Source organism: Zophobas morio, unplaced genomic scaffold (assembly GCF_036711695.1).
Source record: "Zophobas morio isolate AGI-343-1 ecotype UQ-CSIRO unplaced genomic scaffold, CSIRO_AGI_Zmor_V1 ptg000024l, whole genome shotgun sequence".
Taxonomy (NCBI): domain Eukaryota; kingdom Metazoa; phylum Arthropoda; class Insecta; order Coleoptera; family Tenebrionidae; genus Zophobas; species Zophobas morio.
Window position 1 is genome coordinate 3,158,559 of NW_026972129.1, and position 18,142 is coordinate 3,176,700.

The 18,142-nt window shown below is 32.0% G+C and overlaps 2 protein-coding genes across 9 annotated transcripts in view; both read right to left on the minus strand.

Moving 5' to 3' along the window:
- Positions 1-233: 233 nt before the first annotated feature.
- The window catches only part of LOC135135649 (neurocalcin homolog), a 103,696-nt gene continuing 85,787 nt past the window's right edge, over positions 234-18,142 (minus strand). The window contains exons 2-4 of one of the 2 annotated variants that reach the window (XM_064064766.1): positions 6,793-6,904; positions 4,309-4,616; positions 234-1,421 (exon numbers count right to left, since the gene is read on the minus strand). In XM_064064766.1, the coding sequence (XP_063920836.1) occupies positions 1,227-1,421; positions 4,309-4,616; positions 6,793-6,862 (573 nt within the window). In that variant the 5' untranslated portion in view covers positions 6,863-6,904 and the 3' untranslated portion in view covers positions 234-1,226. Of the gene's footprint in view, positions 1,422-4,308; positions 4,617-6,792; positions 6,929-18,142 lie in introns of both variants that reach the window. The other variant, XM_064064765.1, reaches the window with a different exon arrangement.
- Positions 6,979-18,142, minus strand: part of LOC135135650 (neuronal calcium sensor 2) — a 96,951-nt gene continuing 85,787 nt past the window's right edge. For all 7 annotated transcript variants that reach the window (XM_064064770.1, XM_064064771.1, XM_064064767.1 and 4 more), the window contains one exon: positions 6,979-9,944. In XM_064064770.1, the coding sequence (XP_063920840.1) occupies positions 9,768-9,944 (177 nt within the window). In that variant the 3' untranslated portion in view covers positions 6,979-9,767. The remainder of the gene's footprint in view (positions 9,945-18,142) is intronic.

The following is an 18,142-nucleotide window of genomic DNA, read 5'->3' on the forward strand; positions in this document are numbered from 1 at the left end:
CCAGCAGTATTTGATAAGTATACTCTGCTTGACAATTATAAAGATTACGTAATAAAATTAAAGACTGAATCAATGACTTCACCTTTAAGCGGTTTAAGTTTCAGTAAATTTAGTTTTAAGGACACAGTAAAACTGTAATTTATAGTTTATAATTTTACAAAGCTGACTAAATCTTTACACACAAACAAAATTCGGGTAAATTTGGCAAAAGTGGCGAAAATAAAATGAAGCACTGTAGTTGATTAATGCATCAGCAAATTTATTTTGATATTACATGTATTAGACAAGTAGTTATTGATAATCAAAACCACAATTCGCGCAAGACATAGGAAGATCAAGACATGTTCGGTGCTTGCACTTGCTTGTGCGACGGCCCATGGACGGACCGTTGTACAAAACTGTCATAACAGACGACTAGAACTATTGCATTAATGATTTTGTTAGGCCTCAATTTATAAGATCACTATAAATAGTAATATCTATGGTATATTATTATTCTTATTTTTCGAACACATCCAATTCAAGTCAAAGTAAGTGCAGAACGAGATGTATAAATAATTGAAACGAGATTCGTAGTAACGCGGCAGGTGAAAACGAGCGCAAACCGATCGACCTAAAAAGACAATTACTAATTTTAGTCGTGGTTGATTACGCTCGATGAATAAGCACCAATTACCATCAAGATAACATTAGAACATTACAATAAAATATACCATCTACATTCAACGTCTCTCGAATCACATAAAAACTTTGAAAACAGTAACATTGAATTGATATTTATATTTGGATAGTAATGATAAGAGTAATTGAGATATCGTCAATTGTAATAAGTTATAATAGTTGACCACAGAAATTTATCAAGTTCGTAGTTCTGCTTAAAAATGTACTTAACGGTTATTACTAAATTAAATTAGGATTAAATATTCTGTCACTAAAATCTATGCGAGGGTGAGCATAACAATCCGCGGTTTACTGGAAACGTAACATAGTACAATATTTCACGATATGGGTTCATCTACATAGAATTACTTTTAAGTGCAAAAAACTCATCAAACTGTAATGGCTCCTATTCGTTAATTCTAGGTCAATGAATCCATATTACATATACATTTATGATAACCGGGATGTCAACGCGGTAACCCCGCGATCACACAAGAGTGGTTGATGTTTACAACTTAGGATAAAAAGTCTCTGCGACCGGCTCCAATAATTCGCACGGTCTTAGGCTACTGAGCTTGGGGATCGCATTGTAGGAGTCTGACGATGGAAGGATCGCTCTTGGCCCCTTCAATAAATTCCTCCAGGCTCAATTTTCCGTCCTTATTTCGATCCATTTGACGGAATATTTTATCTGTACGTTTCTCGGGCGTACTTTCATCTTCAGGCATTTTCATGACAGAGCCTACCATCTTATATATTGCCTAAAACAGATTGTTAATAACTAAACATACACAGATCTTGAATAAAATTCATACCCCCTTTTAAGATTGTATTTTAAGAGGGTTGTTCTAAATAGCTGTGTCTTCAGCTAATTATTGCTTCGTAAAGAAGACGAAGAAAATATTTTATATAATTATATAGTGTACTGCGAATTTCCAAATTATTTTTGGTAAACGCTTAGTTCACATTACTTTTTACAAATAATGATAATTTTAGAACCAAAGAAGTAAAAATAGTCCAATTAAAAATTAAAATAATTCCATTATTTCAATCATTTTACCTGATATTTAATATTTTTGAAGACATGTGGGTGCTGACATTAAGTATTTTCTATAATGAGAGCAATCGACTAGCCTGAATAAATGCTTAAAAATCTTGATTAATGTTATTATTTTTGTTTAGAATATTTTTACTTCGTGAGCTTCAAAAACTCTCAGATCTTAAAAGTTATGTGAGCTAAATGTGTGCCAAAAAGAATTTGGAAATTCACAGTAGAAAAACCATTAACACGACTTAAAATTAACACCATGTAAATCCATGATCCATTCGTAAAAAAAACGCACTGTATAGTGCTAACCTTTTCTTGAACAAATAGGACTTGAATTTCCCGCTTATTGGATAATCTTGGTTAAGTTTACGTTACTGATGTCGAATGGTGCACAAAATATCATCGAATTTCTTGAAAAATGTGGAAAAATTATCAGTGTAGGCTGCCCCCTTTTCAGTATTTTCGTTAATAAATTGAAGCAAAGGACAAGTTCAAGACGAAATAAAATAGAAAATGACAGAAATTAAAACGATAAGACAGCATTACGCAGGTTGTTCAGCCATTTCTTAGGGAGAATGAGAAACAATTTATAGATATATGACATACAGTTAAGTGCAAAATTGAAAGAACGACTCTTCCAATGGAATTTTCAATTTTTTTGCTGCCTAAAACCGACTTGTCAAAAATTTGAAAAATTGGCGATTTGCTGGAATGATCACCCTTCTTCTCTTAACGTTATTACGACTATTTTGTCATGTTGATTCAAATTAGCCCTTATCTTTGTTACAACTATTGAAACGGTTTGATCAAATTTTGACAAATTAAATTATTATTGTTAGTCATGTCAGTTAGGAGACAACTCGCTCCAATTTGCAACAAATTAGTCATTCTTTCAATTGTGCACTACCGCACTAAATAAAAGAAAAATGTAATTTTCAAAGAGATTAAAAATTTTAATAAACACAAATCAAATATTAATAACAATAGATGTGGAATGACAAAATAAATCGTACAAGATTATGTATCGACTGATTTCTTCAGATTATCAATGTGTTTTTAAAATGACAAGCCGTTGCAAAAATGCATTGTTTATGGGTTTGCTAAAATTACACATAGCTCATCAAAATTTCCAATTTATCTCAGAAATTACACAACAGATGATTTCTTAAAATATTTAGTGACCAACATTGATTTAAAGATTAAAGAACATTAGCAAAACTTATTTACGCATTCTCTTCAGAAAGTCTGTTTAATACGCCCGGAGATGAGGAATATTGTTTCAGCTCTTTTATACAGCTCGAGTTTATTCATGATCTCATAAAAGGCGCACATGGTTTTGCTGAATATCAGGGAACAGAGTAATATTATTAGTGTTACATTGTCCACAGCAAAATTTCATTTATTTATACCTACGTCCTCACCAGTTGACTTCATACGAAATAATTATTAAATACATTTTTATTAACATTTTGTACATCAGGATAAAAATACCCAAAAAAAGCTTTTTGTAAATTCAGACATTGGAATAATGAAACAATTGATCTACTCGTTCAACAAAGGAGGAGATAGTTTAAAACATATGGTTTACAACTTGTTTCTTTTATGCTTGCGGCGTTTTTGTTATGCCCCAGAGTCGGAAACATTCCATAAAATCAACATGGACGAAGAAGTGTGATGGACAGAATAAGAGCTTTCATCAAACCACAACAGCAGATAAAAGAACAATGGTATGCGAATATGACTGAAATATACAAATGCATGCTGAAAAGGAAATTCACCAGTGACATCAAGCAATAGAAGAGAACGAAAAGTTTTAATTCATTATTATCAGTAGGTTAATACATTCTGTAGAAAAGTCCATTTAGTTTATCTGTTATATTCATGAGACAAAAGCAGAACTGGTTACCCAACTTGTGAATGAAGGTCATTTCGAGAATGCTCATGCAAAAAGCTGCGTGTAGAATAATAACTAAAGATCTGCACATGACACATATTCCGAAATATTCAATGCCTAAACTTAATGCAAAAAAAGAAAAGTTTATACTGACATCCTTGAAATAGTGGGCACCTGAATATAAAATTCGGAAATAAATGATTTATGTATGAAATAAAAAGCATGAACTGGTCGGGCACCACATTCAATATTAAAATATTCTCAGCATGCAATATGACGTGCATGTAATATGATGTTATACCTTGGTATAAAAATAAGCAATATAAAGTAAGAAGCTTATTCTCTAGTCAAATGGAGTAATATTTTCATAACAAACCAGAAACTTTAAACAATAATAAAAGGACAAGTTGTTGTTTTCGCTTGTGTGTTAACTTCACTGTAGTTTTGATATAGATGAATAATAATTTAATAATGAACATTGGAATAAATGCAATGTTAACACGAGACACAGCATTGCCGTAAATATAATACAAGAACGAGGAAAAAAAGTTACTATTGATTTCATCTTGTTGTAGTTAATGTGAAATATGAAAGCTTATTTATAACATTGCAACCACTAACGTAAAACACTTTAAAGAACGCAATAAATTTTCCAGAAAAAGTTAAACAAAGTGTAGAATAAAATGATGCACAACACAATACTCACCGTGACTATTTCGAGCATCTCCTGTCGTGATATATAGCCATTGCCATCTAAGTCGTACATTGAAAATGCCCATTTTAGTTTCTGCTCTAGTTTACCCCGAGAGGTGACGGATAGTGCACACAAAAACTCCCGAAAGTCAATGGTTCCATCTCCATTAGCATCGAATGTACGAAAGACATGCTCGGCAAATTTGCTGGCATCGCCGTAAGGAAAAAAGTTACCATATATTTTCTTAAATTCATCTACAGATAGATGACCGCTAGGACAGTCTTTAAGGAAACCTTTGTACCATTCTTGAATCTCTGCATCTGTAAAAAATATTAAAAAATGACATCTATTGAGAAATAAAAGAAGTTCCATTTACTTACAATTATTATCAGTACAAAGCAGCTAAATATTAAATTTACGTATTTGTTTGCATTGATCGACAAATTTTTGCTATTTTTATAAAATGTTGTTAATAAGTCTTACGCACCTAAATGTTTGCTGATGACGACCTTGAAATTTATGTCACATCTTCACTTTTTAAGGTATATAGAACTACAGACAATGATGAAGCACAAGTTTCAAAAAAGTTTACATAATTTTTTGATGCGGATAGATTCATTGTACCACTTCATTAAACCCGAATAACTAACACAATATGTCTGTTGGTACAACATATTACAAATCTGACAAAAGGTATCAAAGACATGGAGTCCAAAATTGCTTGCACATTTCGACGGATCTCTTGTCCAGCATCTACGTCAATTTTATAAAAGAAAAACCCCACAATTTTAATGCTTCGTTGATATAAAACAACCATTAAGTTAAAATAGTGTCGTCAGATTTTAATAAAAATTGATTAATGTACTTCCAATGAATGTGAGTACAAAATTCATTATTCTTAAACAAAATCTTCCAAACATGGCTTTAGGTTCATTGTAATTTAATTTGGGACTCGAAAAGTTAAGCAGCGGAAATACAATGGTGTAAAAAGATTATTTTAATGTTTACTAATAATGTTTGAAAAAAAATACATATGGCAGATAATTATTCATAATTAATAAATTTATTACATCTACAATTACATATACACTAATGAAGAGTATTAACAGACAACACCATTTTTACAAACCGCCAGGAACATAAATAACAAATACGATAAAAACAAGAAAAATAACCAATACATATATATACGAAAACATATTTGTTTTTACTGCAGTTCTAGACTTTTTGCTTCAGATTTTTAAAAAATAATTTATGAAATAAGAAGGTAATAAAGATAATAAATTCTTTCCAACGACAATCCATTCATGTGTATTTGCGAACGTGATACTATTCGCCATTCAACGCAGTTCGGAAGCTATACCCGCGTGTTGTAAACATACATATTTCGATTACAAAATTAGAAGCAATTTTATTTATCTTGTGAACACAGTATGAAATGAATGGCATTTTGTATTATTTTTGCCTCCGCAAAACAACTTACTTATCCGTCAGAAATATTGGTGATTTCAGGACTGCACATTTCTTTAAAATGCGGTTACTTTATGGAACAGCCTCCTTTTTGAAGGTATTTGTTTAGATTTCAACAAGAGCATGCTTTAAAGTTATGCTATAGTCATTGTCCTATAAAAATAAACAACGTTTTGAAAACTTCGTTATTTTGTTTACTTACAAATTTTATTAAAGTAACAAAGTTATGCTATCAATTTGAAAAATTAAAACTCGATAAAGTGAAAACCAAAATGTATAATGCTGGTTTAGTACAAGGCATTCACTTTTTTCAGTGTAATAATTTATAACACTAGTATTTTTATGTAGTGTATTTTCGTATTTGTTATTAGGTTAATCTTGTAGTGGTAGTTAGTTTTTCAAAAATAAATAGAAGTGACTAACATACATCTCTTATAAAATTCTAAAAAACAACACACAAATATTATTTACGTAAATATAATTAGTTCCCGCAGTTTTGGAACCCACTGTTAAAGTTAACTTGGTCTCTCGGCAAAATGTTCACGGTACCTACATAATTTTCAATTATTTGAATTAATAAAATTTACACAAAATTTATTACAACGTACTTTTACAAAATTTTCGTTATAATGAACGCTACAATAGGTGATACCAATTTGGAACACAAATTCTGAAAGTACTTAATATTTTTATGAGTTGCAAGTATTAACTAACCAATCAATACAAAATTTAACAAGTAGTAAAATGTCCAAGAACATTTTGTTACAGCATTTACTAATTACATCATGTGACTATACTTGTTTGTTGAACTTGTAGTTATTACTCTCTCATTTGCAAGCTGCGTAAAAATTCTCGTGTAAGTATAAGGATCTTTAGCCAGTTAAGTAAAATTTCTATATCTTGTAGTGTATTCTTTTACTAAATATATTTCAAATTATAGCTACTTTATTATCAACGCTTAAATTGAACTAAATTACGAAAGGAAAAAAGAAAAAACTTAATATATTACAACCAAGACATAGTTACCTGAGAATTCTGTGTTCTGCTTTAAGTCTTCCAAAACTTCGGGTTTAAGTTTGCTATTCTGTTTCCCCATGGTTAGAGCAGGCCAGTCTCGCTAACTGCTCACTCCCGCTCCCTGCACCGAGTTAACGTCATCTCCCTTAAATCACACGAGATCATACACGCTCCTCACATTCCAAAAACAACAACTTCGCCAAATAATACGTATATTATTATTTAATTGTCATAATATTTTGTGATAAAAATTCAAAGAATATCTGCCATCAATATGTATTATATGAAATAATTCAATTTAAAGAGAGCTGCTCCTGGCTTCGTTATCATTACCCCACAATTCGAATCCAAGAGGTTTTCGAAAAACCTCCTGCAGACGTTACAATTTTAATGACATCTAGAATAATGTATTACGCTTAATTTACAATATGTGCAAGTAGAAAAATATTAATTAATTGATAAATAACCAACACTTTCACAAATATGCACTAAATGATGTATCACATCTGTTACTTATGTTATGATGGTATATTATTAAAATAAAACAAATACAAAAAATATTAAAACATGCTAGCGGCTGTCGGTATCAAACTCTTCGTTGCTTAATTTGGTTTATTTAAGTGCAATGAACAATATGATGCCGCAGTTGCAGAATGAATAAGTTCACATAATTAAAATAAGATTAACTAATATATTCATGTAAATGATTACCAGAAATTGTGCTTTAATATATACCTATTGTTAAACAAGGTGAAATTTTCCATTGTGAACTGCGAATGGATTATTACTAGAATTATTTGAATCTTTTAAGAGGAAGAATTATCGAATGATGTATGTCTGACTATTAGCGTTTTAAATTACATACAAATAAATTACAGTAAAAGCGAAAGCAATAAGTTAAATATTCATAATAGTCCAATTTTTGCATTAACCATACATACATAAATGATGTTTCAAGAGAATAACCATTGTAGACAGTAGAAAAAGTATTGTATGAGAATTTTCATACATCATTGTGAGGAATATGCATATATACGTATATCTAAAAATGATTACAATAAAAACCCTTGCCAGTCATTTTTACACTGTCCATTAAAAAGTACCAGAAACCCAATGAGTTTTTTGTTTTATTCATATCCGTCATATGCAACTGCACAAACCACATAACAATAAAAGTAAAGTACAAGACACCTATATATTATTATCTACTAACTTAAGGTAATGAAACCGTACTGAGAAAAACATTCGTGAATACTGTGTAAACGACTTGTTTTTTTTTTTTTAAATTGAGAAATCCGAAATACCCATTTCAATAATTTTGATTGTACCTATGTATCTGATGAATGTCACAACTCAAAAACCACTCAAAAACATCTCGTAAACAAATTTGATTTGCATTGATCGCAGTTCGCAAAGGAATAAAATCCACTCAGAATGTCAGGTGTTTTATAAAAAACGGAGTAAAACATTTTGATTTATTTATTACAGTGCAAACGGAAGGTAACAGGTCACACTTATTCGTAGGACCCATACTGAATTTCCGATCTACGTATGTATTACGTACAAACACGTCGTAAACAAAGGAAAGATTGACAAGTAGTTTCTGACTAGCATTTGATTAAGCAGAAGAAACAAAACCAAACGTTTCTCCGTATTTTATTAAAAGCCCAAGAAGTAGGTGCTGAAAAGCTCGATCTACTCATACCTAATTTAAACGATATGTCGTTTCTGAACCTTCTTTACCTTTATCGCCGTTCAAAGAGCAAAAATTGTCAAACGCCGTAAATTCGGATGGGTCAGCTATACAAGGACAGTACATTCATGATATGCTTAAAATGGTAAATACATTCATATTGTAAACATCTACGTTAAACGAGCATTATGAACTGACCTGAACTCATACAACATTGTCGTGCTATGCACGACGTGCGGATTGTGCACGCGATTTGCCTAAGATCTATGTATACTAAATATATTTCTATATGTATTTAATTAGCTAAATTAAATCCTTATGAACAAATAAAAAATAATTGTTCAAAATGCTGAGGAATAAACCCAAATAAACGAATCGTTTTAAATAAAAATTCAATTTTGATTACATCAGATTTTTAGCATTAACAATAGCGGTATGTTTTTATTACGGATTAAAATCACGCGAACTAGTTTATGGCTTATGTACGAAAATATATGGCAGTTTCAACAAAATCAATGAAATTGTTCTCGTGAGAAACACGAACCACTACCCAACTGAGGACAAACTTCGATCGCTACAGAACTATTTGTCTACTTTGTTTTTAGCTAAATAAACGTATTCTACATCTTTTACGAGTAATTAATTGACTTTAACATTTGTGAGTTACTTATAATTTTAATATACTAATAATTTTAATATACTTGGTCTTTTAAACAGGGTGTACGGACTACAAAGTCTACTTTTAATTTCTATGATGTATTTAAAAAAATGTTCTGATTATGAAAAGCCATTACTTAATAAGATCAGCCACCAATGAGTTCACTGAGAAGGACATAGAAACATTTTCATCACACAATTGTAATAATAAAACCTTGTATCAAAAGTTTACGTTCGTTCAAAATTTCTACACCCTGTAACGGCATTACGTTTACTTGGTCTATTTAGTATTTGAAATTTACATTTCTCGTTTATTAAATCTTACTTCTATTAAAACACAGTCAATCAGTGTTTATCTTTTTATTTTTAATCCGTAATAATTTCATACTTTATATAATATGACTAGTTAAATGCATGGTGTACGAAAATAAAAAATGTATGTATAAATAAACACTAAATTGTGATCGATGTTATAAACTCATGCACAACTACAAAATGCCGAATGATTCCGATTTGAAAATATATGATAATGTACCCGTGATTTGGTTGAGTTGGTCACTCAAAAGTTTTTTGCTGCAAAAACGTATATGGCTACTTCAGCATAAGACACGTTTCCGCACTAATGTACTGCACATTAAGGAGCTAACATTTTCGACAGTTCTTCATCTTGTAAACATCCTTTAAGAAATTCTTCTTGTGTCAATTGCCCATCGTTGTTTTCATCCATTTTGGCAAATATGTTCTTTGCCCTTTCTTCAGCAGAATCTGCAGGTCGATTAGACGAACAAGCTCCTAACATATCATATATGGCCTGCAAGAGTAACAATCATAAGCACTTCCTATTCATAGAGTTCGTTGCAGTTAATGCACTAGGGCTTTTGGATATGACAGCAATTTTGAACTTCGTTCAAGTAGATATGTATGTATTCTGCATTTACGGTAGAGTTAATCAACCGGTAAATAATTTATGAATGATTATAAATAAAAAAATAAATACTGTTGAATCGCTCGAACAACACCGTTTGTTACAGTGTACCGAAGTATTTGTAATTCGATGTCTTTCTACGCAAATTTGCCTCATTCGATTTTTTACATTTTTAGCGAAACTTTAATTATACTATTTAATTAAATATATATATATTTATATAATGTTCTATTTGTAGAATAAAGTAAACTAGCTAGATCAGATCTAAACAAATTGAAACAAAAGAAAAGGACACAAATTATACTAGAACTCCCAGCTTTTTTATCTTTACCAAAAATGTAACTAGCATTTCAAATAATACAATTTTTTTTTTGAACAATTACATTATATATGTTAGTCAAAATGCTTTTTCTCTAGTCAAAACTAGTAACTGAATGCTTTTGTTACAACTAGAATTTACTGCTGTCACCAGTTAAAACTAGTTCTAACCTGACGCACCATGGTGACAATGGGTTTTAATTTAAAGTAACTGAAATAATCAGACAAAGGAACATCCAAAACAGCTTCAATCCTAACGGAAAACAAACATAAAACAAAAAATAAAACGCGTTGTGTCTGGTTAGTTTTATCTGATTTTCATTTTTAAACGACAGTAAATTCTAGTTGTAACAAAGGCATTTCGTAAACACTAGTTTTGACTAGAGAAAACACGTTTTAACTGTAACATATATACCGTTCAATTATCATCATACCGGTATCTATGTTGGTACAAAATTAAAAAGTTAAAACTAGAAATTCATAATAACTCAATAATAATAATTTGCCAATAGTATTCAAATTTATTTGTTCTAGTGGTTCTACAAGTTTTTTCGATTTACTTTATTTTGTAAAACTAAATTTACTATAAATCAGTGGCATGCATACAATAGAGATGTGTAAGTAAAGGCAAATGTAATGTTACCGGAAAATAAACCCAACTTGCGGGAAATAAAGTTTGTAGTTTGTTCTAGCTTTTTTGTGTGTTTGGGCAAAAATATTTTAGGAGTGTTAAATGTTACTTTACTCGAACTCTGTATTACAAACTCCAGCATCACTCTGTAAATAAATTAAACTGAAAGCATGCTGCAGTATGTATCACACTAGGATTCTGTTTAAATGAATTTTTAAAGCACTGTTTTTTGGCTGGGGTATTGAATTGTTTAAAGAATGTTTTTTCTGTAGATTTTAGCTTTATAAAGCCGGTTCTGCCAAAATTTTAATTATTCCTATTTGATTAGAGAACTAGCTTGGAAAATTGTATCACTGGTTTCGGTTTGAAAACAAAGTAATACGTATTTTTGAGACTCAAACTTTAGCAACAAGCAAAAACCACATTTCTATTTTCTGCAAGTCTGTTTCACTAAAAAAAATACCCCAAAACTTTTTAATTTGTTAATTTTGCAACAATAAGCACAGTTCAAACTGTATTTTAAAATCATATTGAATGACTTTTAACTTACACATAAGGCGATACAATGTTGCCTAAATAATGTTTTGATCTTTCACGTTCTTTAACACCTATGTGACATAAATTTTTTCTTTTTCACTTATTTAATCATAAGTATTTCGAACATTTACTAAATTCAGTTCAATTTGGTAAATTTCATACCACCACACGAGTACATATACCGTACAACCAGCATTAACGTCAAGCAATGCCATCACATCGTTTAGGTTGACAACACGATAACACATCACCTTTGTAACGTAATGTTAAGATTCAAACGAATTCGTTTCAAAAGATGTTTGTGAAGTCTCTGCGCTCTTGTAAAGAACAATAAATATAGTGGATATAAAATCAGAAATCATCAATACCACATGTCGAAACTTCCTCATGACCGTTTTAAAAAATTAAGCTTTGCATATTTCATTTTAGAGATTGAAAGATTAGATTTTTAGACGAGAAAGTAAACGTTTGCAAAACATTTTTTTCAACTAGTACCATATGATCGAAAAAAAGTTCTCTAGTAGGCCAAGAAATATATTTTTACTTCCCGAGCGTAACCTAAGGAATTATTGTAATCGAGTCCATCGGGTAATTTGCCAGTTTCATGTTTTTTCGACGTTTCATGACCCCAAGAGTGCGAAAAAAGTGATCTCCCGTTTACGCCTGTCTGTCTGCCTGACGTCTGTATCCATGTTTATTAAACGGGACCGACTGTTGCCAAATTTTGTATATACAGGGTTAGTCACGAGAGAATTACTTCTGAAAATTATTTTTACGCAACCCAAAATACTAATACCCTGTACCACTTGATATTATCTAAATTTAAAATGAAATGCCTAATCCATGATTGCTTTGACTTTAGCAGTGTCACTTTGACGTTAACTAATTTTTAACATTTTTTTTTCATCGTTGACTCGTCTCTAGAGCCCCATTGGATCGACGACATACAGTCAGATCAATCTGGGCTATACTGAAGCCGTAAGTGCTCTACCAATGTTGTTCGCCGCTAATGTGCATGTGTTAATTCGCCATCTCTGCGTCACCTAGAGCCTCTTCGAAGTGCAAATCTGCAACCTCTGGACTTCTTCGGCCATCCATTTACAAAAAGGGCGTAGCATTCCCCCAAAATGCCCAACATTTTCAACAGTTTAGTAGTTAAATTATTTACTTACTTGTTTGAGTTTGTGTTGTAACCTTTGAATAAAATGCCGTAAAAGGAATTTTTAGAAATAATTTTCTCGTGATTAATCGGTTGCAAAAGATCAAGAGGCACACTGACAAATGTATTAGCGGCCCCGGAGGAGATTTCCGACTGGCGCGGTACCACCATGGACACTCGCATAACCTCCTTTTCCACAATTGTCAAAATGAGATTGCCAAACTCAAAGCAATCATGGATTAAGCATTTCATTTGAAATTCAGTTAGTATCAAGTGGTACACGGTATTCGTATTTTGGGTTGCGTAAAAATAATTTTCAGAAGTAATTCTCTCGTGACTAACCCTGTATATTAAGAATATCATGTATACTATTTCCAGCGATAGATTGGAAAATTTTCAATTCACAATCGCCAATCGGAGAATCCAAAATATACTAACATTATACGCTTAAAGCAGTTAAAGAGTTGTAGTTTAAGTTGGCAACCAACGTTCGTTTTCCCGCGCAACGAATTTCCTACGCCTCTATGCCTGCGCCAGGGGTCTTGAAATGAGATAGCCTTCATCTTATCCTTTCTTTGCGAAGTTTTCCGACCCGCCCGCCAGGAGTCGTAATGAAAAGAAATCTGTAAAAGCTGTGATTTTCAAAATTTTTGAGAATTCGTTTAGATCTCCTAGCAACGGCAGTGTTTATCATTTGACACATTTCCTGTTGTATTCGAGTGATTTATGCGTGATTTCATAGTGGGATAGTGCTTCTCAAAGTTTTCTTAATTTATGTGTTTACATTGTACATTGTAGAGTCTAATTGCCAAATGTAAGTATATAACTTTGCCTTGACTAGATTATTATACCCAATTTTTGTAGAACAAAAATGCAAGACAACAACATGTTACGGATATACGACGAGAGTTAAGCCGATCTTTGGGTTCCACATCCAAATCGGTTTATGGCGCAAATAATAAAGCCGCGAATAACCAAAAACTGGTGGTTTTAAACAACAACCAAATTTATAGCAGAGGGTACACTGACTTCCATCATTTTCGACCAGACAAAGACTACATACCAGGAACGCAAAAGCCGCATAGATTTGCAGTACCAGCTATTTTGCCTTTCCACGGTAAAAAATTGAAAGTCACTACAAAACAAATATTAAGATATTTTTATTCACAGCTGATAGTGAACTTACTACAGCATCACTCGAAGCAAACCACATTGATGTGGCAATCACAAGAACGCCTTTCGCTCCGCTAAGAAGTTTCTAGGAGATCAACGTTTGGTTGGTATCGTGAAAGGATTGGCTTCTTTTCAGCGAGAATTTTTTGAAAACTAGATTAGAAACGTAAATCGAAAAGCAGGAGTTTTACATTTGAGGTGAAAGCAGATGCCATTGCCATTTGGAAGTATGGTTCAAAATCGTATAAACTTTTGCCAAGAATGTTTATGTTGCTATCTATTAACACTTTGAGGGCAACCCTAAATAAAGTTCCAATAGAACCGGGTATCATCAAACCTATATTCGAAGTTCTCAGAAAGCAAGTAAGTCGCAAAATTAAAGCTAAGTATGTACTCTCATCTTTGATGAGATGTTCATTCAGCCTCATCTGGACCACTTGCCTTGTGATGACAGTTGTGGTTTTTGAAGATGACGGTTCAACAAGGACGGAAAAAATTGCAGACCATATTTGCGTACTCAGAGGAATTTTCGGAAGGTAGAAGTAACCTGTTGTTTTTGCTATTTGTAAAAATTCTATGCCTGGCGTAAACACTGTCCATTTTTTTATAAAACGGTTATGAAAGGGGCAACAGCGATTGATTTTGATTTTCGGGAGTGTTTTGCATATCGAAGAACTAAAAACTCAACTTTTTCATTTATTTTTAAGAGAGTCTATCTTTAGATCTATGAAAAAAGTCAGCAATGTAGTATTTGGTAAGGAAGAGCCTAACAAATCAATTCCATTGGAAACAGAAATGCAACAGTTATATTTACGTTTTACAGAAAGAAAGTAGAACGTTTGTATAATTTTGGATTTTGCAGGTTATTCATCAGCTTTGTTTTGTTCATATCATAACAAAGTACTGGGAAACATATTTGGTTATCAATTTTGAACATTTAATATTTAAAATGTTATTTTATTTTGCACTATTTTGTTTGACTTTTGCTTACTTTTCTAATTTTCTCTTAAGATATTTTTAGGATATTATCAATGTATTTATTTATTTATTGTTATTATTGTATTTACATTTACAACTGAATGTTAAGTTTTAAATATACTGTGTCAAATATTTTATCTACTTTTTTTTACACTGTTTGTGTTTTTTATATGTCAGCTTCAAAACGTATTTACACGTTTTGAAACTAACATATAAAATACACAAACCATATTTTCCCTTCAATTATAAAAAATTCACCTTAAAAATTCGCTTTCAAATTTAGCGCCAGTTTTAGTTCCCGACCCAGCCAGTAGATGCTGACATTGTGACCAACATAAAAGCATTAGAGATCGTGTTCTATAGAGAGGGTATTCTATGGCCTGCGCCAGTCGGCCGGTTTCGTTTAACCTGTGTTTTGGTCGATCAGCTAATTTAAAATTTTGGTTCAAAAAGTTAAAAAGTGTGTTTTTTGCGTTTAGTGTTTGTGTTTTTTTACTTGTTTTGATTTGTTAAGTATGATATTATAGACCTTTGTGCTGTTTTTGGTATACTGGCTGAAGTTTGGACATTTTAGGTTAAGTTGTTTGTGTCAAAAACCGTTTCATATGGACCCCATGGAAGACATTACGAATAAAATTCATAATTACGCAAGTGACTTGTTGATTTATTCTGTACAATTATTATATACCATTATATTTTGTAGCCCACTTCAACCCGGTGCAGTATGACTGTTGTTGACAACATCGTGGCACAGAAAATGATTGCCAATGCGTATTCATTTTTCAAGAAGGAAAATTTTAATTTAAGATGCCCTACAGAGGTTGTTACTTCAATATAAAGTACGTAATGTTATTCGAAATGTATGTTCCAGTATAGATAATATTGTCTGTTGGAAATAAATTGTGTTATTATGAAAAGTAATTTTACTACTCACACGGAATATAACGCTGGGTGGATCTGTTAGTCATTTTTTTATGCTATGACTGGTATTATCTATGTTGATGACGTCAACACTTTTTTTTTATTAAATGAAGAACGAGTCACCTCATTTTCTCAAAAAAGGTGAGAATACGCAAGTCTTTATTTAATACTGGTAAAATAAGAATTACAATATTCATAGTGTTTTCTTCGATTGTGGCTTAATTAATAATTTTAGTCCTCTGTTTTAAGGAGATAAACTTATTCAAATCAAACTAATTCCTACGTGACATTCTTTCGATGTATAGACATATACCTTTGTTATTAGTGCTGAGAAGACATTTTTTCCTGCTATTTTAAAGTTGTATATTTTACATTGTCTACACTTGGGAGCACAAATTCTTGGCGTAGGGGATGCGGGGATGTTATTTATGTTGCTAGTTTTTACCTTATAGCGGTTTCATATAAACGAAGAAAGCAAAATCAAATTTTATAACTTTTTAAACAAGCGCGATTTGTCGAATTATACTTCAAGGGCGAGGGAAGTTCTGTCAAAATAATCTTTGATCAAATTTTAAATTCGGGTTCCTTGTAATAACTCTCAAATAGCCACAATGCCAACATCAATATTTTAAAAATAAACTTCATGGCCTACTAGACGACTTTTTTTCGATCGTACAGTGTTTTTTAAAAGCGACTTAAACATACGTACAATGTTTACAGCATTTTATTGTTTTACCCTTTTTAGTTATACATCAGAAAAAAAAGCGAACTTATAATGATCGGTTTTGCAAAACTGAAACAAAAAAATGGTCGAAGGTTATTTGGACAGAACATCCCTCGTCCGTGAAGTACAATACAATAAATCCACATTTTTCGAAAACTAAGATTTGGTTTGGCGAATTTTATTTTTTTATGATAACCCTTATAAGTCAAAATAATATATGTAATGTTAAAGTAAAGGTATACAGGGTTAGTCACGAGAGAATTACTTCTGAAAATTATTTTTACGCAACCCAAAATACGAATACCATGTACCATTTGATACTAACTGAATTTAAAATGAAATGCTTAATCCATGATTGCTTTGAGTTTGACAATCTCATTTTGACAATTGTGGAAAAGGAGGTTACGCGAGTGTCCATGGTGGTACCGCAGCCAGTCCGAATTCTCCTCCGGCGCCGCTAATAAATTTGTCAGTGTGCCTCTTGATCTTTTGCAACCGATTAATCAGGAGAAAATTATTTCTAAAAATTCCTTTTACGGCATTTTAATCAAAGGTTACAACACAAACTCAAACAAGTAAGTAAATAATTTAATCTACTAATCTGTTGAAAATGTTGGGCATTTTGGGGGGATGCTACGGCTTTTTTGTAAATGGATGGCCGAAGAAGTCCAGAGGTTGCAGATTTGCACTTCGAAGAGGCTCTAGGTGACGCAGAGATGGCGAATTAACACATGCACATTAGCGGCGAACAACATTGGTAGAGCACTTACGGCTTCAGTATAGCCCAGATTGATCTGACTGTATGTCGTCGATCGAATGGGGGCCTAGAGGCGAGTCAACGATGAAAAAAAATGTTAAAAATTAATTAACGTCAAAGTGACACTGCCAAAGTCAAAGCAATCATGGATTAGGCATTTCATTTTAAATTTAGATAATATCAAGTGGTACAGGGTATTAGTATTTTGGGTTGCGTAAAAATAATTTTCAGAAGTAATTCTCTCGTGACTAACCCTGTATAAGCGTGCAACGCGTTTGTTTCATTTTTTTTCAATTATAAAATTTTGTGACGGCATGACCATTTTTGCAATGAAACGTTTATTAATTTGGAAAGATGCGGTGCAATACTAATAATAAGAGTGCTGAATTTCCAAATTTTTGAGGAAATGGAGTGAGTCGTTCTTGATTTAAGTAATAGAATAAATTGCTTCATTCATTAATTTATTTATTTGAGTCACACTGGATAAGTAATTCTAAAAAGTATGAGTGCATTGATAAACCACAAGTCGTATTTCACACACGATTTATTCGGCAAAATTTTGTGATGACGCCATCAATTTTTTGGGACGGAATCAGAGTCTGTTTGTCTGCCGTCAGTTTAGATTTTTATAAACAGATAATCTCCGAAACTACTGCACTGATTGTTGTCAAATTTTATATGTGCATTATGATATCGAGTAGCTGGTAAAACTGGCTAGGGCAACGTCGCTATCGAGTGCATGAATGTGATGTTTTCGACTTGAGATGTTATGGACTCGAAAAAAATTAAACATATTTTCCATATACAAAATAGTTGCATCACTATCATCAAAATCTTCATATATATCTTCCTTTAATAATTTTAGTGCTGAGGTAACCGTTGGGGA